Source organism: Podarcis filfolensis, assembly GCF_964270895.1.
Source record: "Podarcis filfolensis genome assembly, chromosome: 14".
NCBI classification, from domain to species: domain Eukaryota; kingdom Metazoa; phylum Chordata; class Lepidosauria; order Squamata; family Lacertidae; genus Podarcis; species Podarcis filfolensis.
This window is the reverse complement of record NC_139616.1, coordinates 39,719,330-39,747,103: the sequence shown is the minus strand read 5'-3', so window position 1 is coordinate 39,747,103 and position 27,774 is coordinate 39,719,330. Positions and strand designations below refer to the sequence as shown.

General features: G+C 42.7%; 2 protein-coding genes across 13 annotated transcripts in view; one reads left to right on the top strand and one right to left on the bottom strand.

Moving 5' to 3' along the window:
• Window positions 1-5,807: 5,807 nt before the first annotated feature.
• Window positions 5,808-19,657, bottom strand: LDAF1 (lipid droplet assembly factor 1). Of its 6 annotated transcripts, none has more exons than XM_083585437.1 (5): window positions 19,542-19,657; window positions 13,975-14,113; window positions 12,378-12,546; window positions 9,966-10,104; window positions 5,808-6,845 (listed from the first exon to the last, which is right to left on the bottom strand). In XM_083585437.1, the coding sequence occupies exons 2-5, from the start codon at window positions 14,044-14,046 to the stop codon at window positions 6,749-6,751; spliced, it is 477 nt and encodes a 158-aa protein (XP_083441563.1). In that variant the 5' UTR covers window positions 14,047-14,113; window positions 19,542-19,657; the 3' UTR covers window positions 5,808-6,748. The 6 variants fall into 6 exon arrangements, with proteins under 6 accessions (XP_083441563.1, XP_083441564.1, XP_083441561.1 ...); XM_083585438.1 differs by lacking the exon at window positions 19,542-19,657 and adding an exon at window positions 17,788-17,925; XM_083585435.1 differs by lacking the exon at window positions 19,542-19,657 and adding an exon at window positions 17,482-17,788.
• DNAH3 (dynein axonemal heavy chain 3) overlaps window positions 17,698-27,774 on the top strand; it is an 84,243-nt gene continuing 74,166 nt past the window's right edge. The window contains exons 1-4 of one of the 7 annotated variants that reach the window (XM_083584831.1): window positions 17,698-19,260; window positions 20,488-20,627; window positions 24,927-25,028; window positions 26,989-27,205. In XM_083584831.1, coding sequence (XP_083440957.1) covers window positions 20,595-20,627; window positions 24,927-25,028; window positions 26,989-27,205 — 352 coding nt within the window. In that variant the 5' untranslated portion in view covers window positions 17,698-19,260; window positions 20,488-20,594. Of the gene's footprint in view, window positions 19,261-19,793; window positions 19,816-20,487; window positions 20,628-24,926; window positions 25,029-26,988; window positions 27,206-27,774 lie in introns of those variants that run through there. The other 6 variants (XM_083584836.1, XM_083584830.1, XM_083584833.1 and 3 more) reach the window with 6 other exon arrangements.

The window sequence follows — 27,774 nt, the reverse complement described above, 5'->3', positions numbered from 1 at the left end:
AAATTTTCTAGTTGCCTGGTTTGAGAGAGAAAAATCACTCTTCCTGGTGAGGTAATGGGTCATTAAGCTAACAAAGGATGAGGTTCGGTGGCAGAAGACACAGGGGTGACCCCTCCTTCAACTCACTGGTAGCTAGAAAGACAAAGGTCAGAGATGTGTGTGTGCAAGCTAGAAGAAGCAGCAGGCTGAAGTCTGTGATGGACAGACATGCCTGATTTCTGCTCACATCCAAGGCTGTGGGTATGGGAGAAGCAAGAGCCCTTTGTAGGCTCAGGTTGTACATCTGTTTAAATAAACCATATATCATGAAGACACCACAGTCTCCGCTGCCTCTCATTCCAAAGGAAACACAAACCTTGAACTCCTGGAATCTTGCACCATTCGGAGGTTGGGATGGTGTGCAACCATATTACTTCTTCTTTGGCGATCACTTGTAGCCAAGTAAGATTGCTTTTCATGAGCACGGTTTTAACAGTGAATCCGTAAGTGGCTGTGGAGGCCAATTCTGAATCCACACATCCTTCCACAGTGCGGACATAGGTTTCCGAGTGGGAGTTGATCACGGTGAGGGTTTGCCAAGCGTGTCTTCCTCTTAGCACGTTTCGTCCTGAGCTCAAGTGTCTTCAAAGCCCACGACACCTTTGGTAAAGGCTGCTCTCCAATTGGAGGGCTCGCAGGCCAGTGTTTCCCAATTGTTGGTGTTCATACTACATTTTTAAAGATTTGCCTTGAGAGAGTCTTTGAACCTCTTTTGTTGAGCACCAGCATTATGCTTTCTATTTTTAAGTTGGGAATAGAGTAGTTGCTTTGGAAGACAATAATCGGGCATCCACACAACATGACCAGTCCAACGAAGTTGATGTTGAAGAATCATGGCTTTGAGACCATATTAAATATGGAGTCTTCCCTGCCACACTTTGAACACAACTAGACTGCAGCCCCATAGACCAGGGGTCACCAACAGGATGCCTGCTGGTGGCGCATGGACCCAGAGAGGCTTTCCCTTGCACCCCACAGCAGGGTCCCCTGAGCTGCTTGAAAGAAGGCTCGGGAGTGTGGTTGGTTGCTGTATGTTGTGTGTTGGAGAAGAGGCTGCAGCTGACTGGCAGAGCATCTGTTTTGTGTGCTGAAGGTCCCAGGTTCAATCCCTGGCATCTCCAGGTAGAGCTGGGAGAGAAGCTCCTTTCCTGAAATCCTGGAGAACTTGCTGCCAGTCAATGCTGAGCTAGACGGACCCATGACTTGACTCAGTGTAAAGAAGTTTCCTTTGTTCCTATGTGATGCCGCCGGTTTCCAAATGTGCCCATGGGCTCAGGAAAATGCATTGATCCCTGCTAAGGACATTAATTATTGGGACGCAGGTGGCGCTGTGGGTTAAACCACAGAGCCTAGTGCTTGCCGATCAGAAGGTCGGCGGTTCGAATCCCCACGAAGGGATGAGCTCCCGTTGCTCAGTCCTAGCTCCTGCCAACCTAGCAGTTCGAAAGCATGTCAAAATACAAGTAGATAAATAGGTACCACTCCAGCGGGAAGGTAAACTGCGTTTCCGTGTGCTGCTCTGGTTCGCCAGAAGTGGCTTAGTCATGCTGGCCACATGACCTGGAAGCTGTACGCCGGCTCCCTCAGCCAATAAAGCGAGATGAGAACTGCAACCCCAGAGTTGGTTACGGCTGGACCTAATGGTCAGGGGTCCCTTTACCTTTACCTTTAAGGACATTAATTGGGGGAGAGTTCTGTTGAACTCCATGGGGCTTCCTTGTATAGGATAGGGTGGGCATTGGCAGTTTTTATTTATTCAAGTGCAAGCTCTGTCACCCCAAAGACAAGCACTATCTTCAGTCGTCTCTAAGTGCCCATCTATATTGAGCTTTGGTCAGGCCAAAATGTACTTGAATTTCATCAAGTAGCTAATGGAACAATTGATAGATGGCTGATTAGCGCTAGTCACCAACTAATCTCTTAGCTCTTATGATGACTGCAGTATCAAACTTTTGAGATGCTGACTGCTGATTTTGTAATTAGAAATGTTTCCCATTTCTTGCCAATGAGGAAGCCTGTTTGTAATTTATTTTAAAGACTTTTAGGGCAATAAATAAATAAATAAATGTATGAAACCCTCCCAAGGCAGCTTATCTATATACAAAAAGCAAGACATAAAAACAAAATATCCCATTCTGTTATTTAAAACAGCAGTCTAAATGGCGGTTCACAATGTAGCAAGCAACAAACACGCAAACTCATTTGACACAATCTAGAAGAAAGAAAAAAAATTAAAATATGTACAGCAGCAATAGCAACTGTTGAAGCTCAACATCTCAGCATTTCAAAGCCCATTCCCTAATACTCTGTTGCATTGTGTATTTGCAGAGACTTTCTTGTTAAATGCATTCACTCCTGAGCCCAGAAAGCAACAAATACTGCTTTGCATATTAAACAAAATGCTTGATAATTATCTTGATACCAGTTGAAGGAAAAACAAAACAGTCAGATAACGCAGGGAGGGGGGAGAAAGCAAGCACTAGCCCCCACTGACTCCTTTCATCTTAAGACATTTCCTTGCCTGCAAGCCTCCCGAGGTGCTTTTTAAAATAAGAAGAGGCTGTTTCAAAAGCACAGACCCTTCTTTGCCCTTCAAATCTTTAAGAGTTGGTTTATTTTGTTGTTCAGAGAATAACCCTCTCCACGGGAATTTCTACCATTAGAATTAACATATGGATGGAAAAGGGAAGAGGGAAAATAGATTCTCCCTCCCTATTTGCTTGCAAAATTACAAAGCAACTCAAGTCCTGGTTAATTTAGTTCCTTGACAAAGGAGGAAAGCAATTAGGCTTTATCAATATTTCCATTACACGTTCCCGAGTCTGTTTCCTCAGGCAGACTTTTATTTCTTTCCTTCTCTCTCTCTGTTTAGTGCAGGGATGGGGAACATTTGGTCCTCCAGATGTGGCTGAGCTGCCACTCCCAACAGCTCAGCAACCAGGACCAAGGATGCAATTCAGCTACATATGGAAGGCCAAAGGTTCTCCACTCCTGATTCAGGGCTTCCAAGTACAGCCACTGAAAAGCAGCCAGCTGCTCTAAAGCGGGATGTTGGAAGTCTTATCTCTGGCCTCAGTTGTACAGTGTAGTTGAGAGGGAACCTGAGGGTCATCTAGTCCAACCCCCTGCAACCCAGGAAATCTGCCCACAGCATGTCATGCTACTGTAACTGTGTTTTATAAGTTGCTGCTTTTTTAGGTTACAGCTGCCCCAGGAGGGCTTTTTTTTACCTTGAAAAGTGGTCTCAACATATTTTTAATGAAGCAATTTATCTGCTCTGTTTGTTGCTGCTATGAAATTGGATTTTTTTGTGCATGCTGTGTGTGTGAGCACGCATGGCTCTGGCTTTGTAATTTAAGTTACTTGCATGATTGTTTACAAATTGATTTTAGCCTGCCAACCCAGTGGAGGCTGGTCCATAAGGGCAAATGGGGCAGTGCCCTACCAACCTCAATCTGCCCTCAGGCAGCCCCCACCTGCCTGTCTACTGACAGCTGGTCTAGTGGGCAACCTTTGCTGTCAGCAACCCCCTCCTTGCCCTTGTAGAACTGAGCAGGAATGAGGATGTGGGAATAACTAGAATGAGTTGGCCCTGACTGTCATTGGCTCCTGCGGTGCCTAGTGTTGGCTTCCTTGCCACCTGCCCTAACAGTCCCAAAGGGTACAAGCCACCATGGTGCTGACCACTTTGGTTTTGCCTTTGGGAAAGGAAAAGCATGCAGACTGTTAAACAAACAGAAGGCGAAAGACAAGATAAACCCTGCAAGAGACTCTGCCTAGGGATAATCTGCCACCCCTGTGGAAGGCTGGGTTGGTTTATTATACGGAACTCACTGTGGTCTAAACCACAGAGCCTAGGGCTTGCTGATCAGAAGGTCGGCGGTTCGAATCCCCATGACGGGGTGAGCTCCTGTTGCTCGGTCCCTGCTCCTGCCAACCTAGCAGTTCGAAAGCACGTCAAAGTGCAAGTAGATAAATAGGTGGGAAGGTAAACAGCGTTTCCATGCACTGCACTCGTTCGCCAGAAGTGGCTTAGTCATGCTGGCCACATGATCTGGAAAAACTGTCTGCGGACAAATGTCGGCTCCCTCAGCCAGTAAAGCGAGATGAGCACCACAACCCCAGAGTCATTCGCGACTGGTCTTAACTGTCAGGGGTCCTTTACCTTTTTAGCAACCAAGATGGAGAATACATCTCAAGCAAGGGAGCACAATTCTGCTTTCTACATTTGAAGAAATGTAAGGAAGGGGGGTTGTTCTCCAATGCCATTAATTTCCAGTCCAGGGGTAATTTGAAGAACATATAAAAACACAAAAGCTGTCCTATGCTAGATCAGGCTACTGGGACAGTGGTACTGTTTGGATTGGCAGCTTTGCTACGTCCCAGTTAAGAGGCTTTTTGCAGTCCACCTGGACTTTTTAAATTGGATTGGTGAGCATCTGCACGCAAAAGCTGAAGGCTATGCTCTTGTCACTAAGCCATGGAACCTCCCAAGGCCTCTTTTGGGGACAGAAGCAGTTCCAGTGGGATCAGCATTCCTCCTGGGGTTCCTAACGAGGCAGCTAGGAGCAAGCATCCTGTGCTTTATGTAACGCTGCTGCTTTTTAACGGAGGACTCTAGCTCACCTTTTCAACCAGGGAAGGCAGCAAGAGCAGCCAATTAGTGGCAAACTCTTTCACTATCCTTCAGCAAATGTGTTTAGATCAATGCAAGGGAAATAGAGGGGCCTTAAATATTATGTATCAATTTAGTATGCTCCAGAGTTCGAAACTCCAGGGAGCCATCCATCAAAGGTGTTATAGAGACTCCATTTCAGTAGGATTTCAGAAGCAACAGTGCAAAGTCTATGAAAGGGATAGAATCACAAGAGTTGGAAGGGACCATGAGGGTCATCTAATCCAATCCTCTGCAATGCAGGAATTTTTTGGCCTAGATGGGGCTTGAACCCACGACCCGGAGATTAAGAATCTCATGCTCTACAAACTTGAGCTATCCCAGGTGCACAGTGGCAGAGCTTTGTGAGCTGGTACCCACAGATCTCGTTATTTAGTGGAGGGCTGATCCACCCAACTGCTCTGAAAGTCACTGGACACTTCTGCCCTAAGGGAGAACTGCACTGGCATACAAGTCACCTGACACCTTAGGGACACCTTCTCAAAAATGTCAGAGGTCCTTTAGCTGTGATCCCTGCATTGCAAAGGGTTGGACCATTTGACCCTCAGGGTCCCTTCCAACTCTACAATTAAATACTTCTAAATACGACCCCATCCATATATTCAGTATAAACGAATGCATGGATGTGCTCTTCTGCACTGCCACCCCCATCTGAAACATGATCAGTAGCTAAATGAGACAGTGCATTCTCAGTAGCAGCACCAAGGCAATGGATTCTCTTTTGATGAAGGTTCATTATTGGTTCAAGCCATGTCTGGCTGCCTACTGGCAGGTTTCAAACTCTCATTGTCCCCACCTTTGTCTCAAAAGACATCCAGAGTCTGTGCAACTCCCACTGTCTAAGAAACACGATGCCGCTACTTCTGTTGCCCTATGGACTGGGTGGTTTTTGTCACAACCATAATTGCAAATAAGCTGTGGCAGTGGCAAGTGCCATTGGGTCCTTGGTAGAAGAGGTCTGGGTTTGGACCAAACACAGAGATCAAATATGGGTTTTAGCTGGTTATTAAGGGTCTCTTTCTCATATATGTACACACTCACATTCACTGGTGGTGCAAATGGATCCAAAAATACAAAGGCGAACAGAGACAAGTTGGATAAACAAGTAGCTGTTTAGTGACAAAGTATGTCTTACAATGGCATTACCAGTTAGGCAAGACAGCAAAAGTGTTGCTATTATTAAAAAAAAATGTTTGAGCAGGCATGAAAACACCTGGTCTGAAATACATTAATTTTGAAACACTCACATAAATTAAGGCACAATGCGTAACTGTCAGGTATTCTGCTAAGCCCCAAACCTCTGGAAAACACGAGAAAGACCAAACTAGAAGCATATCACTTCTGAAAAACACAACAAAAGTGCTCAAGCTATTAAAAAACAAAACCCACACTCAGAGAGATACGCCCTTTAACTACTTGTTTTCCACCTGTATCTTTGACAAGGTACTAGCTCAATTATCACAATGAGTGTTGTAAGATTTTTTTAAAGGCTTGAATGTCTTTTTCCACATTCAAAAAAGTACTATTACCAGCACTGTTGAATTTTACTTCCTGTTAGTTAGAAGGGTTTCATGCTCCAAGCTGAACAAGCTGTAAAACCAGCAGTACTCCCCCTCACACAAAATATCCACTGACCTACATGGGAGATAAACATGGAAGAAGAGAATGGGACCCTGTTCTATAGTGGCTGAGTTGTCCAGCACATGACAACACATTTAATGATGGTTCAGTCATTATAATGACAACCAGAAGGAAAACTGGTCTCCAGGTCCCAGAAACAATAAACCATTCTAACAGGTAAACATTTCAAGAATGTAACAGTTCTTTCAAAACTCTGTATTTTTTAAGTGCTACTGAAGGATGCAATACCAAGTACCAATCCAATTTATTCACTGTTCTTATCACTACTATCCCAGAAACCAAGACTTGAGCATTCTGACAGGCAAGTAGTCATGAAAATGTAACAATTCCTTCAAAAATCTGCATTTTTTAAAAAGTGCTGCTCTTGGAAGTGTTTGGAACCACCAGTCAAATTTATTCAGTCTTCTTATTAGCATCATCTTGGTCTAAGGCAGGAGGGTTGCTGGGCAGAAACCTGCTTCCGTTAGCTATTTCTTTCTTTGACAGACTGCTGGGGGAGAGAGAAGAGGGGGGAAAACAACACTTCAGATTTCTGATTTCATGGCTCACACAAATCCAAGTACCACAGGTTAGCATGCCTATTATTCAGAATTTCCAGAACAATTCTCATTATTGTCTCTCCTTATTCTCAATTATTGTCTCTCCCACTGATCTTCAAAACGCTTCGCGAGAGGGATGACAATGCCGTTTTAGCAGTATCATTTTGAAAAGTAGTTCCAACTTTAGGTATGATTCCCTATTTGTGTGGAATGATTGCCTAAGGCTTCATAAGCAGCAGCATCCTTGTCAAGAGAGATGGCTCTGTAGCAATGACCATGACAGCAGAATGTATGTCCTTAGTAGGCTAAAGGCAAAGCACAAAGTAGAAACAGATTAATAAGGAGCACTGGGGTACATCTGACATGTAATTCAGTTCACGAGTTCTGGTGCTTAACGCTGGTCAAACCAAAGGTTCAGATCTTGACATGGCAGCTGCACTGAGTATTGCAACTGGTGACATACATATGTAGTTTTTTACTGTGCAATTAAAGCAGTGTACGGTCTCAGCCCAGTATATCTGAAGGAGCATCTCCATCCCCACTGTTCAGCCCAGACACTGAGGTCCAGCTCTGAAGGCCTTCTGGCGGTTCACTCACTGCGAGAAATGAGGTTACAGGGAACCAGGCAGAGGGCCTTCTCGGTAGTGGCGCCTGCCCTGTGGAACACCCTTCCATCAGATATCAAGGAAATAAACAACTATCTGACTTCTAGAAGACATCTGAAGGCAGCCCTGTTTAGAGAAGTTTTTAATGTTTGGTGTTTCATCATGTTTTTAATATTCTGTTGGGAGCCACCCAGAGTGGCTGGGGTGGGCGGAGTATAATTTCTTTATTTTTACTATTCCTATTATTACTATTCTGTTCTCTCTGCAGCAAGAGCAAATGTGATCCTAAACAGCTTAGCAGTAACAAAAGCAGGCTGATGGTGGCACTATAATGTAACCCCTTACATAGTGCTTCTTTGTTAGATGTGTACTGAGTGCAAGATTGCAATCTCATTTTTAAAAAGATACAGCATGCAACCTTGTCTAAAGGCTCTCTTACCAAGCCTTCAGAACCTCTGACTAGGCCTTTACAGAAGTTACTATCTCCTTACAATCATTCTGACTCACTTTTGACTACATCCTTAGTTATGTGAAAGAACAGAAGGCTAAATACTGTTCTGTGGACTTAACTGAAGCAAGGAAGGAGACCCACCACTCTTTCCTGCTCTTGTTCCCCAGCAGAAGGCACAGAGGGACATACTGCCTCTGAATGCTACAGTGCATCCTGATAGCCCTATCCTCTATGAATATGTCTAAACCTCTTTTCAATTCCATTCAAGCTTCCAGCTGAGCTTTAGTAGCATGGAACAGCCTGCAGTGTGCTTTATGTTCATGCTCATGCTGTTACGTGCGTGCGCATTAGTTACACACACTTAAGAGATTTCACTTCTAGAGACCTAGGATGGAGGGGCTGAAGCCTGCAGACTAATGTCTTTGAAAAGGCACCCCAAGAGGGAAAATACAGATAATGATTTATCAGGGGTCTGTACCTGGGGCATTTCTGGAAAACAGGGACAGCTGGAGTATACGTATGATTAGAGCAAGATGGGAATGACTATATGGAGAAAGATTACCGTATTTTTCGCTCTATAAGGCGCACCAGACCACAAGACTCATGTAGTTTTTGGAGGAGGAAAACAAGAAAAAAAATATTCTGAATCTCAGAAGCCAGAACAGCAAGAGGGATCGCTGCGCAGTGAAAGCAGCAATCCCTCTTGCTGTTCTGGTTTCTGGGATAGCTGCGCAGCCTGCATTCGCTCCATAAGACGCACACACATTTCCCCTTTTTAGGAGGGAAAAAGTGAGTCTTATAGAGCAAAAAATACGGTATGTCAGACCATTGCTTCATTGAATGCAATACTGTCTATTCAAACCAATAGTGACTACTCAGGGTCTTTTAGAGGTCTGTCAAAGCACTGTTGCCTGAGATTGCTTAAGAGCAGGTACTTTTTCTGAGCATCCTTGTTCAACTGGAACTCTGTACATGCCTGGGAATTGTTTAGTTTGGCTCTGCTCTGAGCATGATGCTGTTACAAGGAATCAGAGGAAGCAGTGGTAGCTGAAGTAACTTATAGCAGGGGAAGCTCCAGAGGTCCCCACCAAATAGCATGACTATAGTAACGGGCCTACAGGGAGATTCCTCGCAACAGTGGATGTGAGGAATGATGATATGCGCAAGCTAACCATTCCCCAGTATCTCTACCATATTGAATGCAATCAGATGCCTTTAATTAGCAATAATAAGCAATAATTAATTGTGCTTGCTCAAACTTTGCTCCTTGTATTTGAGTTTCCCCCCCTGACGCATTCAGGTATCCACTGCTTTCTGTCTAGCTGCCTACTGCTCACTTACATGCCACGCAGGGTTTTTTTCCAGCTATCTCCATATCATTAATAGAAACTATTTCAATTTATGGTCTAGGCAATGTTAGTTTGGGTAGCCTGTGTAATTTATAACAATGAACCAGCTTGCTATTCTGTCTTTCTGAACCAGGGCTTCAAGCTGCAAAGCCTTCATTTTATGAAAATGAGCATTATATTCACATAGATTGGCATTTGTTGTTTCTTGCCAATTTCCCCAAATAAGCAAGGCAACAGTGGCATTCCTAAGGTAATTGTGTCTACTGCAATGGCATCTATGGAGCACAGTTTTCTCCAGGAAAGATCCCCCAAGGGTTGCTTTCGTGAACATGCATGCCAGGTACAGATTCACACACAAGCAGATGTGGTAATAGCATTACTTATATATGGGCAGGGTGCGCAACGTACAAATGACACACACAAAAGGTAAGATGGGGGCCATGGGAAAGCTCATTTACACTTCCTCCACACTTAATGAGTTTAACTTAAGTACCCCCAGGATAGGGCCGGCCAAGTCATGAGGCAAGGTGAGGCAACCGCCCACAGGAAAGTCTGTCTGAATGACTTCTAAAATAAATGCCTCCCGCCCTAACAAAATTATAATTGCTATTACAGTACAGTATATCAGAAACACAATTCCTCATGATAGGGTCTGTGGACACTTACTCTGGAGTGGGCCAGTAGCTGAGCAGAGTAGTGAGAGACATGTAACAAACACTGAGCACTCCAGACACCGCCAGTGATAGCATGCCCAATCCGCCAAGCACACACAGCAGGGTGAGTCCTCCCAACGAGATTACAAAACCTGCAAAGAACAAAAAGCAGTTTGTTCTCTCTCTCTTTTTCTTTTTAAAGTTGAATAACAAACATGACTAATCAAAAATTTAAGACTATTACAAAATCAAGACTGCAACTAATTGAACAAAATCATAAACAAAAATTCCAGTAGGCTTCTATGTGCATACAATTTTCCCATAATGCAGAGTTACAGTATTTAAATTCAGAAAAAGAGAAAACAAAAATCAGAAGAAGAGAAAACAAATACAGAGGGATTTTCCTTTTATTGTAAAATATCTTTATAAGTCATAAAGCTTCACCAGTTCTTCACAAACGAGTTTCTATGTTTATTTCCTTTAGCTGATTCTCAGTTTACATGTACGTTTCTCTATTAGGGCTATCTGCCAAATCCTTTTGCACCAAGCTGTTAAATTAACTCCTTTAAGATACTTCTAAAAAGTGGCAGTAGTCATATGTGCAGTTACCAGTTAAGTATCCTATCGGGGGTTATCTCTCAAGTCCACATTATCATTTGAAACAAAATTTTGTAGAGCAAGCTCTGGGGTCTTTATTAAAAAGATTGTTGAGTAATTTTATCCATTTCATTGAAAGTTTGATCCCAGAACACTGATACCTCCACACATGTCCATCACAAATATTTATATCTATGCTTATGGCTTTATAGGGTGGACTAATTAGTTCTGCATGTTCTACAAGAGTAGCCCATAACAGAATGCCAAACTGCTCATCTAGTAAACTGGGATGACTTCTCTTTTCTTGACTGCTGGAGAGGGGCCTCTTGCCAGGTCTAAAGCAGCATCAGAGGTCCTATTTATTTACCAGGTGCACCTTTCATTCGGGAACGAGGTGAAGGAGGTAATTTATTATCTCTGAATGGGGGGGGGGGGGTAAAAAAACCAGCACATGTAGCTCCACTTCTTATGTAGCACAGTTACGTTGCTGTCCTCACATATCCTTATGGGAGGGAGGTTTGCCAGTACCGTGTGTACCCAGCTACAGAAGAACCTGTTTTTGGTACCTTGTTCACCTAACCTGACACAGAAAATGCTACAAGCCACAATGGCTATGTTCTACCCCCACTGCTGGAAACAGTAGGCCTCTGAATACCAGATTCTGTGAATTGCAGGTGGGGAGTGTGCTGTTGCATTCAGGTTCAGCTTGCAGGCTTCCCATGGGTGCCCAGTTGGTCACGGTGAGAATAGAGTGGTGGACCAGATGGCTACAAGGCCTGATCCAGCCAAATGGTTCTTATGTTTCCATGCGTTCTGTGGACCGTCAGCTGGCTGACCCTATCTAAAAAACTACAGAGGCGGAAAGTCATATACAGTGGTACCTCAGGTTACATACACTCCAGGTTACAGACGCTTCAGGTTATAGACTCTGCTAACCCAGAAATAGTGCCTCGGGTTAAAAACTTTGCTTCAGGATGAGAACAGAAATCGTGCTCCGGCGGCACAGCGGCAGCAGGAGGCCCCATTAGCTAAAGTGGTGCTTCAGGTTAAGAACAGGTTTAAGTTAAGAACGGACCTCCGGAACGAATTAAGTACCTAACCCGAGGTACCACTGTAGAAACACTTACCTCTGAGGATAAGAATAAGCCAAGGTTCCAGAAGCATCATGGCAATATAATGATCTTCCCCAGAGATAAGATTCTATGCTTCAGTAAGAAGATTTTAAACATGGCACAGTGTTCAAGTCAGTACTTCCAAGATATATACATTTCATGTGGGAAGGGATTTTCCAAAACACAAATATGCAGGTATGTTGAAGTATGTTTGACAGTGGATCAGAATCCTCGGAAAGGTGGTGAACTCTCCTTCATGTGAGATTTTTAAACAAGAGGTTAGATAGCTATCTGCCAGGGATTCTTTAGCTGTGTGATTCCTGTGTTATATATAGAGGGTTGGACTAAATGACTTGGGGTCCCTTCCAACTCTACAATTATATGTTTAGGGAAGTTTTTAATGTTTAATGCTGTATTGTGTTTTTAATATTCAGTTGGGAGCGGCCCAGAGTGGCTGGGGAAACCTAGCCAGATGGGCAGGGTATTAATAATAATAATAATAATAATAATAATAATAATAATAATAATAATCTGCCATTGCCTTCTCTAGCTGGCAGTAGCCACCCAGAGTTTCAGACGGGGACATTTTCAGCCCTACCTGAAGACTGAAACACACTTTCTGCATGCAAAGCATGTGGTCTAACACTGAGCCATAACCAGTCCCTGGGTGGAATTCCACCAGCGTACAGCATAAAAACAACAACAAAACAGAATACCTTCCATGACAATCACTCCAATGCAGGCAATTACAGTTGTGGCAACAACAAAAACCAGAAAGAATGCAACTGGAATTGCAGACGCTGCAATGAAGACCAACATTGACAGGGCAACGAAAGGATGGTCATCTAAGTACTGGCCAACTCGAGAGTTCATAAAAGCAACAACCTGCAACATAAAGTGAAAAAAGAATAAAGATTTAAATATCCTAAGCAAATTAACAAACAAACAATTCTGGGAAGTGAAGTTACTTCAAGAAGAAATCACTTACTTAGCAATATTATTAGACAAATCTTCTCATGCTATGAATATTACCATATTTTTCTGTGTATAAGACTAGGGTTTTTTTTTTACCAAAACATTAGGTTTAAAATTGGGGCTCGTCTAATACACGGGTAGTGCTAAGGGGTGTTTTCTTAATTTGGAGTCCCCTAAACTAGGGGGTGTCTTATACATGGGGCATCTTATACACGGGAAAATACGATAGTCTGTCTAGAACAGCCTTGCCCAATCTGGTGCCCTCCCCAAATTCCCAGCTAGCTCAGTAATGCTAGATGGGGCTGATGGGAATTGTAGTCCAAAACATGTGGAAGCCAACAAATTAAGGTAGGCTGGTGTAAAATGCTTTTCCTACATGCCTTATTTAACAGCTGAAAGCTTGACAAGTTCTATCCTGCATGCAATTGAAGACATTCTCCTTTGATATGCATCAGTGCAGAAAGGTGGCTATTGTTCTGTGTTTTGTTTTTTGTAAAAAGCTGGTGAGGGTTGTGCAAACACAGGAGCTAAAACTAGAACTGGAGATTTAATTTGCAGGTTTCTTCTGAAGGTGAAAACAGGAAAGAGGAGTAGTTCAGAGGTCAGCGTTCTCACCCTACAGCAGCAGCAGGTTTTAATAATGCATTAGGCCTATCCTATTAAGTATGACACTGGTCACCCCCAGAACCTGCATCAAGCACAAAGGGGTGGTGAACCCATTAAAAAGAAGGTATTAGGTGGCAAATCCATTTAGAACAAGGCTCTTGACCAATTTTGTGAAGGTGAAACCTTGTTTATATAGAATTGAAGTCACAATGTCTCTTAGAGCAAAGGCTAGTGGAGGTTTCTGAGCTACAGAACACAGGCAAAAATAATCTTATCTGATTAAAAGCTGGTGGAGAGTCCTTTCTGTTGTCTTCTGTACCATGTATACCAGGATGCCCTCCACAACAATATTCCATTCCACTTTGCCTCCACTTAGTTTTTGGCTTCCTTTTCTTCAACAAATTATCAGCATCCCACACATACCAAGCATGCTTAGTTTTCACGGTGCTGCTGCCCAACCCAACCCCATTATGATATTCTGTACTACTGGAATCCTTGGGCGTGTCGGTGTGGCTTTCCCAAAACAGTCTCATGGGCCAAATGGCAAGACTTGGTGAGACAAGTTTGGCCCACAGGCCAGAGGTTCCCAATCCGTGTACTTATCCAACACTCTAGCCATTATACCAACTGGCTCAAAATCACTTTTAAAAATCTGTAGTGCAATTGTAATTGAGACAACCCCCAAAAGACAAGAAAAAGTATCATAATAGAATGACAAAATTCATAACTCACATGTGGGTTGCTATGAACAGTTTCCATGACTGAGTGCCACCCTTTCTGGAGTTCTTTCATCTCTTTAGACATGATGCCGCTTTTAGGTCAAATATTGAATCGTGCTATAAATAAATCAGTGCATTTTTAAGCACCAAATCTTAAGAAAGAAAGAGAGGAAATGAATTATTATTTTTCTAATTATACTCTTTTCATACCAAGTGCCTAATATTTGCTAGCACTCAGAAACATTTTCTGATAGGCAGGTCAATAGAAACATTACAAAGGTTGTGGAACATCTTGGGTTAAACTTATGTGTGCACATATTTTGAGCTTAAAGTGGAAAGCGAAGTACACTGGGTATTGTTGACTATTTGTTGCTGCATTGTTTGGCATTTCAAATAAATAAAGGTAAAGGTAAAGGGACCTCTGACCGTTAAGTCCAGTCGCAGACGACTCTGGGGTTGCAGTACTCATCTCGCTTTACTGGCTGAGGGAGCTGGCGTTTTGTCTGCAGACAGCTTCCAGGTCATGTGGCCAGCATGACTAAGCCGCTTCTGGCAAAACCAGAGCAGCGCACGGAAACGCCGTTTACCTTCCCGCCGGAGCGGTCCTATTTATCTACTTGCACTTTGACGTGCTTTTGAACTGCTAGGTTGGCAGGAGCAGGGACTGAACAACAGGAGCTCACCCCAGCACAGGGATTCGAACCGCCAACCTTCTGATCGGCAAGCCCTAGGCTCTGTGGTTTAGACCACAGTGCCACCCGCGTCCCTTCAACTAAATAGTTATACACTAAGAAACTCCTAACTATAAAGGAAGGTTTTAATCTGAAAATACTGTATTTAAACTAAATCTTGGAATAAGAGGAGGCCCATAAAGCTTAAATATAGCTGGTCCTCTTAATTCATAACGATTCTTCCTTTATTAGGTAATAAATGCACCTATAAACATATACCATTCATGGAACAATAATTTGTGATCAATAGTCAGTCTTGTTTTATTTGTATGAAGGGCTGTCATGTAGGAGTTTTCAGTGTGTCATCTTCTAGACTGACCAAACAAAGCAAAAGGGAGGAGGAGAGAATGGAGAGGCACTGGAAATCCACCCTTAGCATAATAACAGTAGTAATAATGTACAATATGTTTAATCAGAAGTAAGTCTCATTTTGGCACCAATCATACTTCTGGCTCCAGCACTGAAAAGGTCATTTTCTTTGTAACTCTATGATGCACCTCCCACTAGGGAAGGCGCCTGAGGAAGAGCCTCAACAAAAGATCTTATTTATTACATATACAGTGGTACCTCAGTTTAAGAACAGCCCTGTTTATGAACTATTTGGTATGCGAACTCTGCAAAACCAGAAGTAGTGTTCCGGTTAGCGAACTTTACCTCGGTCTAAGAAGGGAAGCTGAACGATGGAAGGGCACCAGCAGCAGGAGGCTTCATTAGGGAAAGCGCGCCTCGGTTTAAGAATGGCTTTGGTTTAAGAATGGACTTCTGGAACGGATTAAGTTCGTAAACCAAGGTACCACTGTATTTAAATGCAACTTAACACTAAGGCAGTCTCTAAGCAGTTCACAAAACACAATATGCAGTTATAACAAACAAGTGGAACTGAAGAAGTATCATACAACGCAATTTAAAAAATAACATCCCCCAAAGTGAAACTATAGTAGCATAGTTTTCAAAACAACCTAAACTATCTCTCTTCAGCCTCTTTCTTGCCAAAGCACATCCTGACTCAGCCTGAATACACATAATACATGTAAAGCACATTTAAAGCATATGACTTCCCCCAGGAACTGCAGTTTACCCATCAAAGAACTACAATTCTCAGCACCCTTAACAAACTACACCTTCCAGGATTATTGGTGGAGACAACATGTGCTTTAAATGTATGGCATGTACACAGCACAGCCCCACACAATACAACACTGACTCAAATAACACATCACACTCAAATTCTGTCCTGCATGTACACAAATCAAACAATACCTATTAATATTTATTAAATTTCTATATTGTCCTTTACCTGAGGATCACAGGACAATTTACAACATAAAAACACAAAAAATATAATATAGTAACAAACAAAAACAGTACCCCGCCCCCGTGCTTGCTATGGCGTGAGTCGGATTTTAGCTGGAGCCGACAATACACACAATTCATTTTCAACGTTGTAATCCTGTTTTTTAAAAAGCGCCTAAACATTTTGTTAGTGCACCTGTAACCTAAGTTTATGGGGCCATACGGCAAATAGCTTTTATATCTGTTTCTAACACTGGGCCTGGCTCATCCATTCTACTTGCACCCCTCTTTTCTGCTTGCAATCATTCCAGTATCTCCCTCTCAGTCCCCAAACTACTATCACCAGTTGCTCCTTCCACTGTTTCAAAAACGCACCACGACAACTTCAGGAGACGCTTAACAACACCTTAAGTTTGAGGAAAGGAATCCGGAAAGAGGTACTCCTTCAGGTATTTGCATGCCAAGCCCTGCTGAGGGCTTTAAAGGTTAAGTCCTAGCATGGCAAACTTCTCATATCAAAAGTTACTGGCTGAGTTGCCCCAGCAAATTACACTTTGCTGAAATCTGGTCCATCTGTTGTGTCCATTCACTCTGCAGTAAGCCTCTCCCTTCGCTGGTCCACAAGCCAAGGCTGTATTTGTTTTGCTGGATAGTAATAAAGTATAGTAAACTAAAAAAAATTTAAAATAAACAAATGCAGCCATACTTTTCTGATAATAAGCCATCACAGGTTAAAGTATCCTGTGCAGTTGGGGGGGGGGGCAGGCTGCACACTACACAAAGCTCTGGTGACACATTCACCTAAATCCCTAGTCTTCAACAGGTGGGTCGGGACCCACGAGTGGATCACGGCCTGATCCAAGGTGGGTCGCAAGCAGGAGCATTTCCACCATGCGAACATATGGCAAAAGATTACCAAATGGATCCCCGTGGCCAAATGCACGTTCGGGTTAAAAGGGGTGGGGTGGGGTGGGAGGTGTCCTGGATCCGAAAAGCTTGAAGACCAGGAACCTAAAAATGTGGTGACAAAGGCGCACAGAGATTTAAGCTAAGGAAGGTTAAGAGCCGACATCTGAAAAGTTAAACGACCTAAAATGTTTAAAAGGGCAACAAAATCGGGGCTCAGCAGGGGCGGGCGAGATAGGACAAGTTGCAGCATATGATGAGCATCCCGTTCCCATCCGATGGTCAGGGTGAAATATTGGGGGGGGGGGAGAGAGAAACCACGCTGCCCTGTTGAATCTCCGCCTGCTCGCTTTCCCACAAACGCAAAGCACGGAGTTGGGTGGGTGCGATATTCGGGAGAGCTGCCCCTGTTGAATCTGTGCTCCAAGGCCATGAAGTCCCGAGAGCCCCTTTCTTGTCTGCCACCCCACACTAGAACTGACCCGATGGGGTGGGAGTTAGGAGAAGGCCTCGCTTTCTTTCCTTCACCGAGGTTGAGGCCTCCGGAGGCCAGCAAGCGGCCTTACGACTTCCCTTCCCGGCCCTCCTACCTCAGCCCGGCTCGAGCGCCGCAGCGGCCCTCCCGCCTCATTCTCTCTCCCTCGCGCGGATGAACCGCCGCGCCGCGCCCTGAGGAGGCCGGGCCCGCCTCTCCCGTCAGGGCCTACAAAGAAGCAGCAGCAGCGCCTGGCGAAGGGGAGCGGGCGGTCCTCGTGCCCGCCTCTCCCGCCTCAGCCCGGCTCCTCACACTGCCGGGCCGAGCGAGCGCCAAGCTCCCCTTCTCTCGCCCTTGTCCACGGGCGCTTCCTTCCCGCCGCCTCGAGGCAACCGATAACTCACACACACAACTCACACACCCCCAGTCGGTATTCTACCAAGGTGCTTTTCTGTGAGGGGAAAAAATGTATATATAGAGGGAGGGATATGCGTAACCTTTTTTATATATATAAACGTGCGCGCGCGCGCGTAGAAATGGTAAATTTATTTTTAACGGCAGTTTGTAAGGCCGCAGGGCAGAGCACCGTTAATATACGGTACTTTTTGAAAGCCAACGGAAGCCGCTGAAACGCCTCACGCGTTTTAAGGAAATTACTGTATTTAGCAAAGGCGGATTCCATCGTTAAGTCCCCGTCTAAAACAGGAATCACTGGCAAGCAACCCGATTCGTAAGAGACCAGTGTGCACGTGCACGTGTGCATATAGATATATATTCCACAAGTATATCTGTATATTTGAACATTTTGCATGCCTCTACAATCGGCTGTAAGCGGTTTGCAAAGGTACAAATAACAAAAATCAAAACGGCAAAATCTTACTTCAGTTAAAGTGGGATAAAAAGAAAAAGGATTCAGTAGGCTTTTGAAGTGCGTGTGTATATACGTGTGTATGCACATATGTATATATCCATACCCTTTATATACACATACAGTAAATTGTGATAGAATATGCACGTTAGGTTGGCCGTTTACATGTCGCGCCCAAAGAGGAAGTGCATCAACAAAAATGGAATAGATTTGCAAAAAAAAAGAAGCATATTCTAATTTATATGTATTTAATAATCATGAAAATTTAAATAGAAATACAACACATTTTACTCTAATGGAGAAGGCTGTGCCCAGGTGAGTCTGCCCAGGTGTGGCTGCTCAGTCTCTTGTCAGGATGCTAGCTTTGGACCATGGGCAACATCAAGGGACCCCAGGCTCTACAGTGGTACCTCGGGTTACATACGCTTCAGGTTACAGACTCCGCTAACCCAGAAATATTACCTCAGATTAAGAACTTCGCTTCAGGATGAGAACAGAAATTGTGCTCCGGCGGCAGCAGGAGGCCCCATTAGCTAAAGTGGTGCTTGACGTTAAGAACATTTTCAGGTTAAGAACAGATCTCCAGAACGAATTAAGTTCTTAACCCATGGTACCACTGTACTTAGATAGGGCTTTTAAATATTTAAACCAGATTTGGACTCAGTTTTGACCTTCAAAGAGAGGGTACCTTCAAATCAGAATGTCCTTCAAATAGAGGACAAACCAGCTAAAAGCATTTAGAAGCAATCACATACCCCCACAGTTATGACTTCCATGGTTATCATGGGCAGTATCTCTCAGCCATCAAATGTCTGGGCAAACAGGAATGTTTTTAAAATTCTTCCTGAAAACTAGCAATGAGGAAAACAGGCACACCTCACCAAGGAGGAAATCACAGCCAAGAAAGCCCTGTCATTCATCAATGCCAACTGAGCAGCAGACAGAGGTGGTGGCACTGACAACCTCCCCTGCCAATTAATTGTAGAACCCAAGATGACTGATAATTGGTGGAGTCAAATCTTTCAGGTACTTGGGTCAAAAGCCATTTAGGGCTAGTTTATAAGCTAGGACTGCTGACACTTTGAACTGGGCTTGGTAGCCCAGTTCCAGCCAATGCAGAACTATCGGGACTGGTGACACATGGTTGCATCAAGCTGTCCTACTTATCAGCTAAGCAGCAGTAGTCTTCTGCATTAGCAGAATTTGCACAACTAAATATTTCCCCATCCTGAAGTGTTAAGATTCCCTGCCAGCCTGTTGATTCAACTCTCCTCTCAGCTGTACATTGAGTTGATAATTCATCCTACCACATCAATGGGACTTTCAGTTGTAACTGTCCTTCACAAACAGCAGCTGAAAGAGATCAGGACTAGAAAAAGCTGCTGTTCCAGCCAACTGGGTAGATGGGGGGGGGGTGATCTGGAAGAGAAGGGAAGGGAGAGAGGAGTCATTCTACGTTGCCTAGTGACAATAATGCTGTCACCTAGGCTACCCAGACTGAGAAGTGAGACTGTTATAGAAGTTCTTTTTGAGGTTCAAGCAGCCACCAGGCACAGAGGCAGCTAATTAGGGCAGCAACAGGTAGAAGTATACCCACTCCCCATTCCCTAATCCCTTAATTTGCACTCAGTAAGGGTGTTGGGAAGGGCAGAACAGTCCAGGGTCCACTTTGCTTTCTCATAATCACTCTGGGATTGCATGAATGTCCAGCTCCCTTCTCTAAAAGTGTGTGAACTTGCCCTGTTTCCAACTATTCCACAAAGGTGCGGGGTGGGGGGGAGAGTTGGGATCAGATTTGATAGGAGAATTAAAACACTCAGCAGGAAGGAGAAGTGGCAAGAAGTTGGAAGAAGAAAAGGAGCTTGGAGAGAAAGCGAACAAGTTTTTATTATTATTTTAAAAAATAACAAGCCAAGAGCAGAGATGACAAAATGGCATAGAGTGAGAAGTACAGATCAGGTGGACATTCAGAGTTCTGGTGGTGTTAAAAGTGACAAGTGGTAAAAAATTTGAGCAGGGGAGGACTGAAGGACTCTCTGGAACTTCTGCCAAGAAAAATCAGCACCAGGATAAATCATTACTAGGATAGAAGGCATAGATTTGGCAAGCTTAGATAGAACAAAGATGAAGATTCATTTATTTCCAGCTGATGGCTTGAAAGGATGTTGGGAAAATATAATTAGAATAACAGCCCCATAGGTTTTTGAATTGAATATGAATCCTGAAACGATTCCCTAATCTCTGTGTTTCTAGGTGCTTAGAGAAAAACGTGAGCTAATACTTTATTGTAGGAAAGATACACATCTCACAAGTACTTTTGAAGCAATCCAAAAGCAGCTGGAGCCAAATACACGTTCATAATGAATCCAGGAGAAGCTGCCAAGATTACAAGGGTAAGTGTATGTGATTTGACTGTGTTTGGACCTTGGGATGAAGACAGTAAGCTGAAAGAGATTTGAAAATCTTGTGTGAAGGCCCTCCTTTTCTTGTTAGGAGTACTTAATTATTCTTAATACTGAATTCGGAATTCAGATGCTTTGTGGGATTAAATATTGATGAGAGTTCCCTCCTTTTGTGAAGTATGCTGCTGTCAGGTGTAATAAGCTGGAAAGTGTTAGTTTAGGGAATAGGCTTAACCAGTGTACATGTCTGGAAGAAACAGCTTCAAAAGGATTAGTTTTTAGTAGCATCTGTCTCTGCATATTGATTAGCTCCTGCTTAAACACTTTGGCTTGTCTAGCTTTTAAATGAAAGCATGGGACTGAAGCAAGAGGAACTAAGAGTTGGGTACCAGAGGTTGGTAAAAGACCTTTCTCTTCCTGAGACCCTGGAATGCTGCTGCCAATCCTAAAATCACAGAGGTGGAAGGAACCTCAGTGGCTATCTAGCCCAACCATTGCTAATGGAGGTAGCCATCCAGACTCTACCTAATGAAGGAGAGTCCACCCCTTGCTAGGCAGTGTACTCCACTTCTGGGCAGGTTGTATACTGTCAAGAAGTTCTTCCTAAGGGTAGACAGTACTGGGCAAAATATAAGACGTTTCCCATGTGCATATGGATTGCACTGTTTTAGATTTCCTATGCACATCCTTAATAACAGTAGTAATAATAGTTCTCCCCATTGGAAACTAGCACATCAGGGCATGGATCCAGGGAGTGGTCTGAATGGACCTGATGCTGCTGCCTTCTTGGATTTCAGACCATCCATTCATATGGTTTCTCTTTAAGCTGGTTTTATATTTTTGGGTTGCTTTTTAGTGTTTTTATCATTGTGATGTTGGTGCTGTAAACTGAACTGGTAGCACAGCTGGTGTAGAGTGGTTTAGAAACTGAATGAATAAATTTCTTAAATGTAACGTGCCTTGAGTTCCATGATGGATGAAAGATGGAATATATAAATCACATTGGTTTCTTGTTGTAGCCTTTCCCAACCTCCAGATGCTTGAAACTATGATCAGCTGCAGCCAGCATGGCCGTTGGACTGATGGGAACTGTAGTCCAATAATAATAATAATAATAATAATAATAATAATAATAATAATACTTTATTATTTATACCCCATCCATCTGGCTGGTTTCCCCAGCCACTCTGGGCAGCTTCCAACAAAACATTAAAATACAATAGTCCTTCAGATATTAAAAGCTTCCCTAAACAGGGTTCCCTTCATATTGAACTTGTGGTGGTGACTTGGTAAATTTGATGAGCAGTAGAATCAACACAGGAAAGAAGAAAATACTTCTTCACAGAGCACATAATTAATTTGTGGATAATTAACAGCCCCAGGATGTGTGGATGGCTGCTGATTAGATGGATTTAAAATGGGATTAGACAAGTTTATGGAGAACTGTCAGTGGCTGTAATAATTAAACAGAACCTCTATATTCTAAGGAAGCTTCATCAGAGGCAGTGTATCTTGAAATGTCAGTTGCTACAGAAAAGCAGCTAAGGAAGGCAGTTGCATTCATGCCCAGCTTGAGAGCTTCCAGGAAGATGGGCCTTTGGTCTGATCCCTCAGGAGTCATCCCCCCCTCCCATGCAAAGAGCTTCCTTTTTACAAATGTGTGAATAAACATTCAATTATAAGAGCCCACTTCTGCACTCTGAAGTGATAGAGCCGGGATGGTTGTTTATAACCTTGGTAAGAATTTTACCTGAGTGTGTGTGAAGAAGAAGACAATCGTACACAGAGCTTTTTTAGAATACCAATTAGTACTGTTCAAATTGAAAAGTATGAGCCCCATAAGCAGCTTGTCTTTTGTGTTTAATTATGTCCACCGTTCAATTTTGATATATACATAATTCAGGATTTCACAGATGTTTTTTTTTAAAAAAAGATATTTTATTGAAGTTTTACAAAAAGAAGAAAATTACAGAATAAAAAGAAAACTACAAAAAACAGAAAAAGTACAAAAGAAAAATACAAAAAATACAAAAATACGTAGAAAAAAAAAGATACAAAATACAGAAAAAGTAGATAAGAAGAATTAAAAACAAATCAATTTTTTCATATCTTAAATTTCGTTTGCTTATTTCCCTGACCTCCTCACACCTCCCTTTTTTGTATTCCCATTCACATGGTTAGTTCAGCAAATCCTTACCCTCTTTCATTTATCTTAACTCTATATCTCAACTTATTATAACTATATATTTTCATCTGTTATCAATCCATTTTTACATATTCTTATTGATCTTACTGCTAAGGCCACTCAATTTCAATCCAACATCATTTTAACATTCATTAATTTTACAATGTTTCTGCAAATAGTCTTTAAATTTCTTCCAATCTTCTTCCACCAACTCTTCTCCCTGGTCTCGGATTCTGCCAGTCATTTCCGCCAGTTCCATATAGTCCATCACCTTCATCTGCCACTCTTCCAGAGTGGGTAAATCTTGTGTCCAATACTTTGCAATGAGTATTCTTGCTGCTGTTGTAGCATACATAAAGAAAGTTCTATCCTTCTTTGGCACCAATTGGCTGACTATGCCCAGGAGGAAGGCCTCTGGTTTCTTCAGAAAGGTATATTTAAATACCTTTTTCATTTCATTATATATCATCTCCCAGAAAGCCTTAATCTTTGGGCACGTCCACCAAAGGTGAAAGAATGTACCTTCATTTTCTTTACATTTCCAACATTTATTATCGGGCAAATGGTAGATTTTTGCAAGCTTGACTGGTGTCATGTACCACCTGTATATCATTTTCATAATATTCTCTCTTAAGGCATTACATGCCGTAAATTTCATACCTGTGGTCCACAACTGTTTCCAGTCAGCAAACATAGTGTTATGTCCAACATCTTGTGCCCATTTAATCATAGCAGATTTAACCATTTCATCCTGAGTATTCCATTTCAACAGCAAGTTATACATTTTTGAAAGTATCTTTGTTTTGGGATCTAACAGTTCTGTTTCCAATTTTGATTTTTCCACCTGGAAGCCAATTTTTTTGTCCAAATTATAAGCCTCCCTTATTTGATAATAGTGAAGCCAGTCTCGCACTTTATCTTTTAATTTCTCAAAACTCTGCAATTTCAATTTGTCTCCTTCTTGTTCCAAAATTTCCCAATATTTCGGCCATTTGGCCTCCATATTGAGCTTTTTCTGAGCCTTTGCTTCCATCGGTGACAACCACCTTGGGGTTTTATTTTCAAGTAAGTCCTTATATCTTATCCAGACATTAAACAATGCTTTCCTGACAATATGATTTTTAAATGCTTTGTGTGCTTTGACCTTGTCATACCACAAATATGCATGCCACCCAAAAACATTATTAAAACCTTCTAAATCCAAAATGTCTGTGTTCTCAAGAAGCAGCCATTCTTTCAACCAGCAGAATGCTGCTGATTCATAATAGAGTTTAAGGTCTGGCAGGGCAAATCCACCTCTTTCCTTTACATCAGTTAATATTTTAAATTTTATTCTGGGCTTCTTGCCCTGCCAGACAAATCTAGAAATTTCACAGGATTTCACAGATGTTTTGATATTTGATAACTCCTAGGCAGCCGTGCAAAAAAGGCTTATGCCTGCATCTGGACAGTGGAAACTGGTCCATCAGGGCAAATGGGGCATTGCCCTGCCAACCTCCATCTGCCCTCAGCTAGCTTCCACCTGTCTGCCTTTTTTCTTAAAATCACTCCAGAAGGTGGCTCTGACTGTCAGCCTCCTTGCCCTTCGTCTCAGTGTTGCTCTTGTAGAATTCAGAAGGGAGGAGAGTAGAGACAAAACCAGAATTAGTTGGCTCTATATATCATTAGCTGTAGCTCAACCAGCCTCCTACATTTGACCTTTATGACTTCTGCTCTACCAACTTCAATGGCCACCAACCTCCACTTATTTCAGTCGAGGAAATTGCCGGCTAGCACAACTGCTATTTTCCTTCTCCACCCCACTCCATTTCCAAAAGAGCAGTCCTGACTGTTGGCTCCCCCCTCTGTAGTCCCAGCATTGCCCCCTGTAGAACTCAGGAAGGAGGAGGATGGAGGGCAAAACTAGAATATGTTCGCTCTGTCATTGGGTCTTGCTGAGCCTATCATTAGCCCTGGCTTCACCTACTTACTATTGGGTTCCCTGCCTTCTGCTTATCAATCCAAATGGTCCCCATCCACCACTGTATCCAGATGGGCTTTGTATATCTGTCTAGTCCTAGAGGCTTTCTTAACACATTACTTTTTTCCTTTTTATTGATTCCTAGGAACAAAATGATTCCATCTATAATATGAGCCATGCCAAACAAATACCAGAGTTGCCACCTTTGCCAGGTTTGGCTGCAGAAGACCCCTCTGAACTGTATCAGGTATGTATACTTCTTATACTGCCCACTGGGTTACATCTATTAAAGCATCATCAGGCACTGCTTATGGGAGATGAGTGGTACTCTGGGAAGGCAGGTTCTTTGTGTTGCGAGTCAGGGTTCCAGATGCTACAGAAGAAATATTCTTAATAAAGCATGGTTTCGTTGTTCTTCATAAAGCACGGCTACAAGTGATTGGTTCCAAATGAAATGTGCTTTATGAGGATGTGCATCAAACAGTTACATTTCACAAGGAACAACAGAATAGCTCTGCATTGTGAATAAAGTTGTATGTACATGGATTCAAACAGTTGTGGTGGGAGTACACTGGAGCCAGAGTAACATCAACCCAGATAGCAGATGAACTAATGGGACTAGGAATGCTTCTAATGAGCATGGTTGAGTCATAGTAAAGAGAGGAAGGGAAGAAGTTTCTCTTGGATGCCTCTTTGCAATGGTTTTGTGTGTGCCTGCCTGACTTGTGGACTAAAGTCTGGGCAAGCATAGACAAGCCATTCCACAGTAGGGCATTGTGATTTTGCTGGCTGCCCTCTGACCTGTCTTACAAACTTTGGGCATAGTATATAATAACTGATGTGTATTTGTAGAATCCACTGGCCTAGTAATGTGTGAGCTGTACGCAATCAGTCTGTTAGCAGGCTGTGCATTGGGTTTGTTACATGCAGTATTGGGTGCAGAGGAGCTTGGGCAAAATGCTACAGTGGGCCCCCTCCTTCCCACTCTCAACATTGCCCTTTCACTGGTCTGTGATACTGGAAGTGTCCAATGGAAGCTAGTCCTGTAGGGCAGATGAGGCACTTCCCCACCAAGCTCAATATGTTCTCAGCCAACCCCCTCCTGCCAACACTGGATTTAAGGCAGCCCAGGTGGTTCCATTCACAGGGTGCTGAACCAAGAGGGCGCAAAATAACAAAAACAATAATAAACATATATTTATATGGTTACGTACTGAGGAGAAGAAAAAGAACTGTACCAAAAGGAATTATTGTGAAAATAAGAAATATTTAGGGGGTGTTAAGTATAATTGTTTCACTGTACATTGAAATGGAAAATAACTCTGTATATGTCTGTATGTGTACTGCTAAAAACAGCATGGTTTGGAAAGTTCCATTGAGCTAAAACAAAAGCTCTCAGAGAGCTTGACAGGTGCTGATGAACTGAGAATGTATCTTTGCTAGCTCCCACAAGGTGTTTAAGTTGGATCACATGAGATATTCATGTGTCCGTTTTGGGGGTGTGACTTAGGTGTTTGTTCTGAGTCACTAGAGAAGAAAGGATGTGCAAATGGTTTTCTCTAGGAACACAGCCTCAAGTTAATGGAGACTGCGTTGGAGAGACAGAGCTTTGATTTCAGCTCTGAATGAAGTTATTTCATATTTCTAAGATGTTCTACCTGTGCAGGGATCAGCACATGACATTATGTGATTATCTGGATGTAACATTTGTTTCATGTTTGTTTTGAAGCAATTTCTGTTAGTAAAGCTTTTGAACCATATTTTTGGACTGGACAATTTTTATTTCAGTTTTTATTCATTCTATTGCTTCTGAATGTGCAATATTAATAACCACAATAGGGGGCACCAAATTTTGTCCTTGCTCAGGTTGCCATATTACCTAAGTCCGTCCCTGCACCTGCCTACCTTTTTATTTACAACTAGTCCAGCAAGTAGCACTGATTGTCAGTCTCATTATCTCAGTGGTGCTCTTGTACAATTCAGCAGGGAAGATAATATGGGCAAAACCAGAAATAGTTGGCTTCATCTACTGTTGACTCTAGCTCAATCAGCCATTTGATATGGCTCCCCCTTCCCGACTTCTGCTCTACCCAGTCCCAATGAGCACCAGCCTCCATTGTCATTACCTTATATCAGTTAAAGAAATTGCCGGCTAGCACAACAGAATATAAACTGTTATTTTTCCTCCCCATCCCACTCCATTTCAGATCATCCAAAATAGCAGCTTTTACCCTTCTCTGATGCAAAGAGCATCCTGGACTTTGGCAGCTCCCTTTAAAGAGCAGCGTCATTTCCGGAGCCCCAGCAACTCCATTGCCAATAATTACACCCTCACTGCACAGAACTTGAAGATGAAAGATCTGCGTAAGATAGTTTCACCTTTAAAGGCAAGAAAGCCAGCTGGGACCACAAGACATTCTCCACGTATCCTATGTGTTTGTGTCTCTTGTCCTTGTGTTTCTTGTCAAATGCTTGTTTATCTTCCTGTCTTTTTGTCTGGCAAGGCTGCTCTGTATGTGTTGGCCCAGGCTTTGTTCTCCCCTTAAAGCTTACAATTATTATTATTATTATTATTATTATTATTATTATTATTTATTAAATTTTTATATCACCCTTCATTTGAAGATCCCAGGGCAGTTCACAACAGAAAAATATATAATGAAAATCCAAAATACATACAAAAACTGATAACCTCCCTCCCACAAACACATTTAAAAAGCCATAGAATGTTAATCAGCTGAACACCTGGTTGAAGAGAAACATTTTTGCCTGGTGCCTAATGATATGTAATGAGGGTTCCAGGCAAGCTTCTCTGTGAAGAGCATTCCACAAACACTGCCAAAGGCTGCCTATGCACCATATACTGTATTTAAACCATATCCTCTCCTCAAAGAATTCTGGGAACTGTTGTTTACCCCTCACAGAGCTACAGTTCCCAACACCCTTAAGCTACTGTTCCCAGGATTATTTGGGGTGGAGAATGTGCTTTCAAT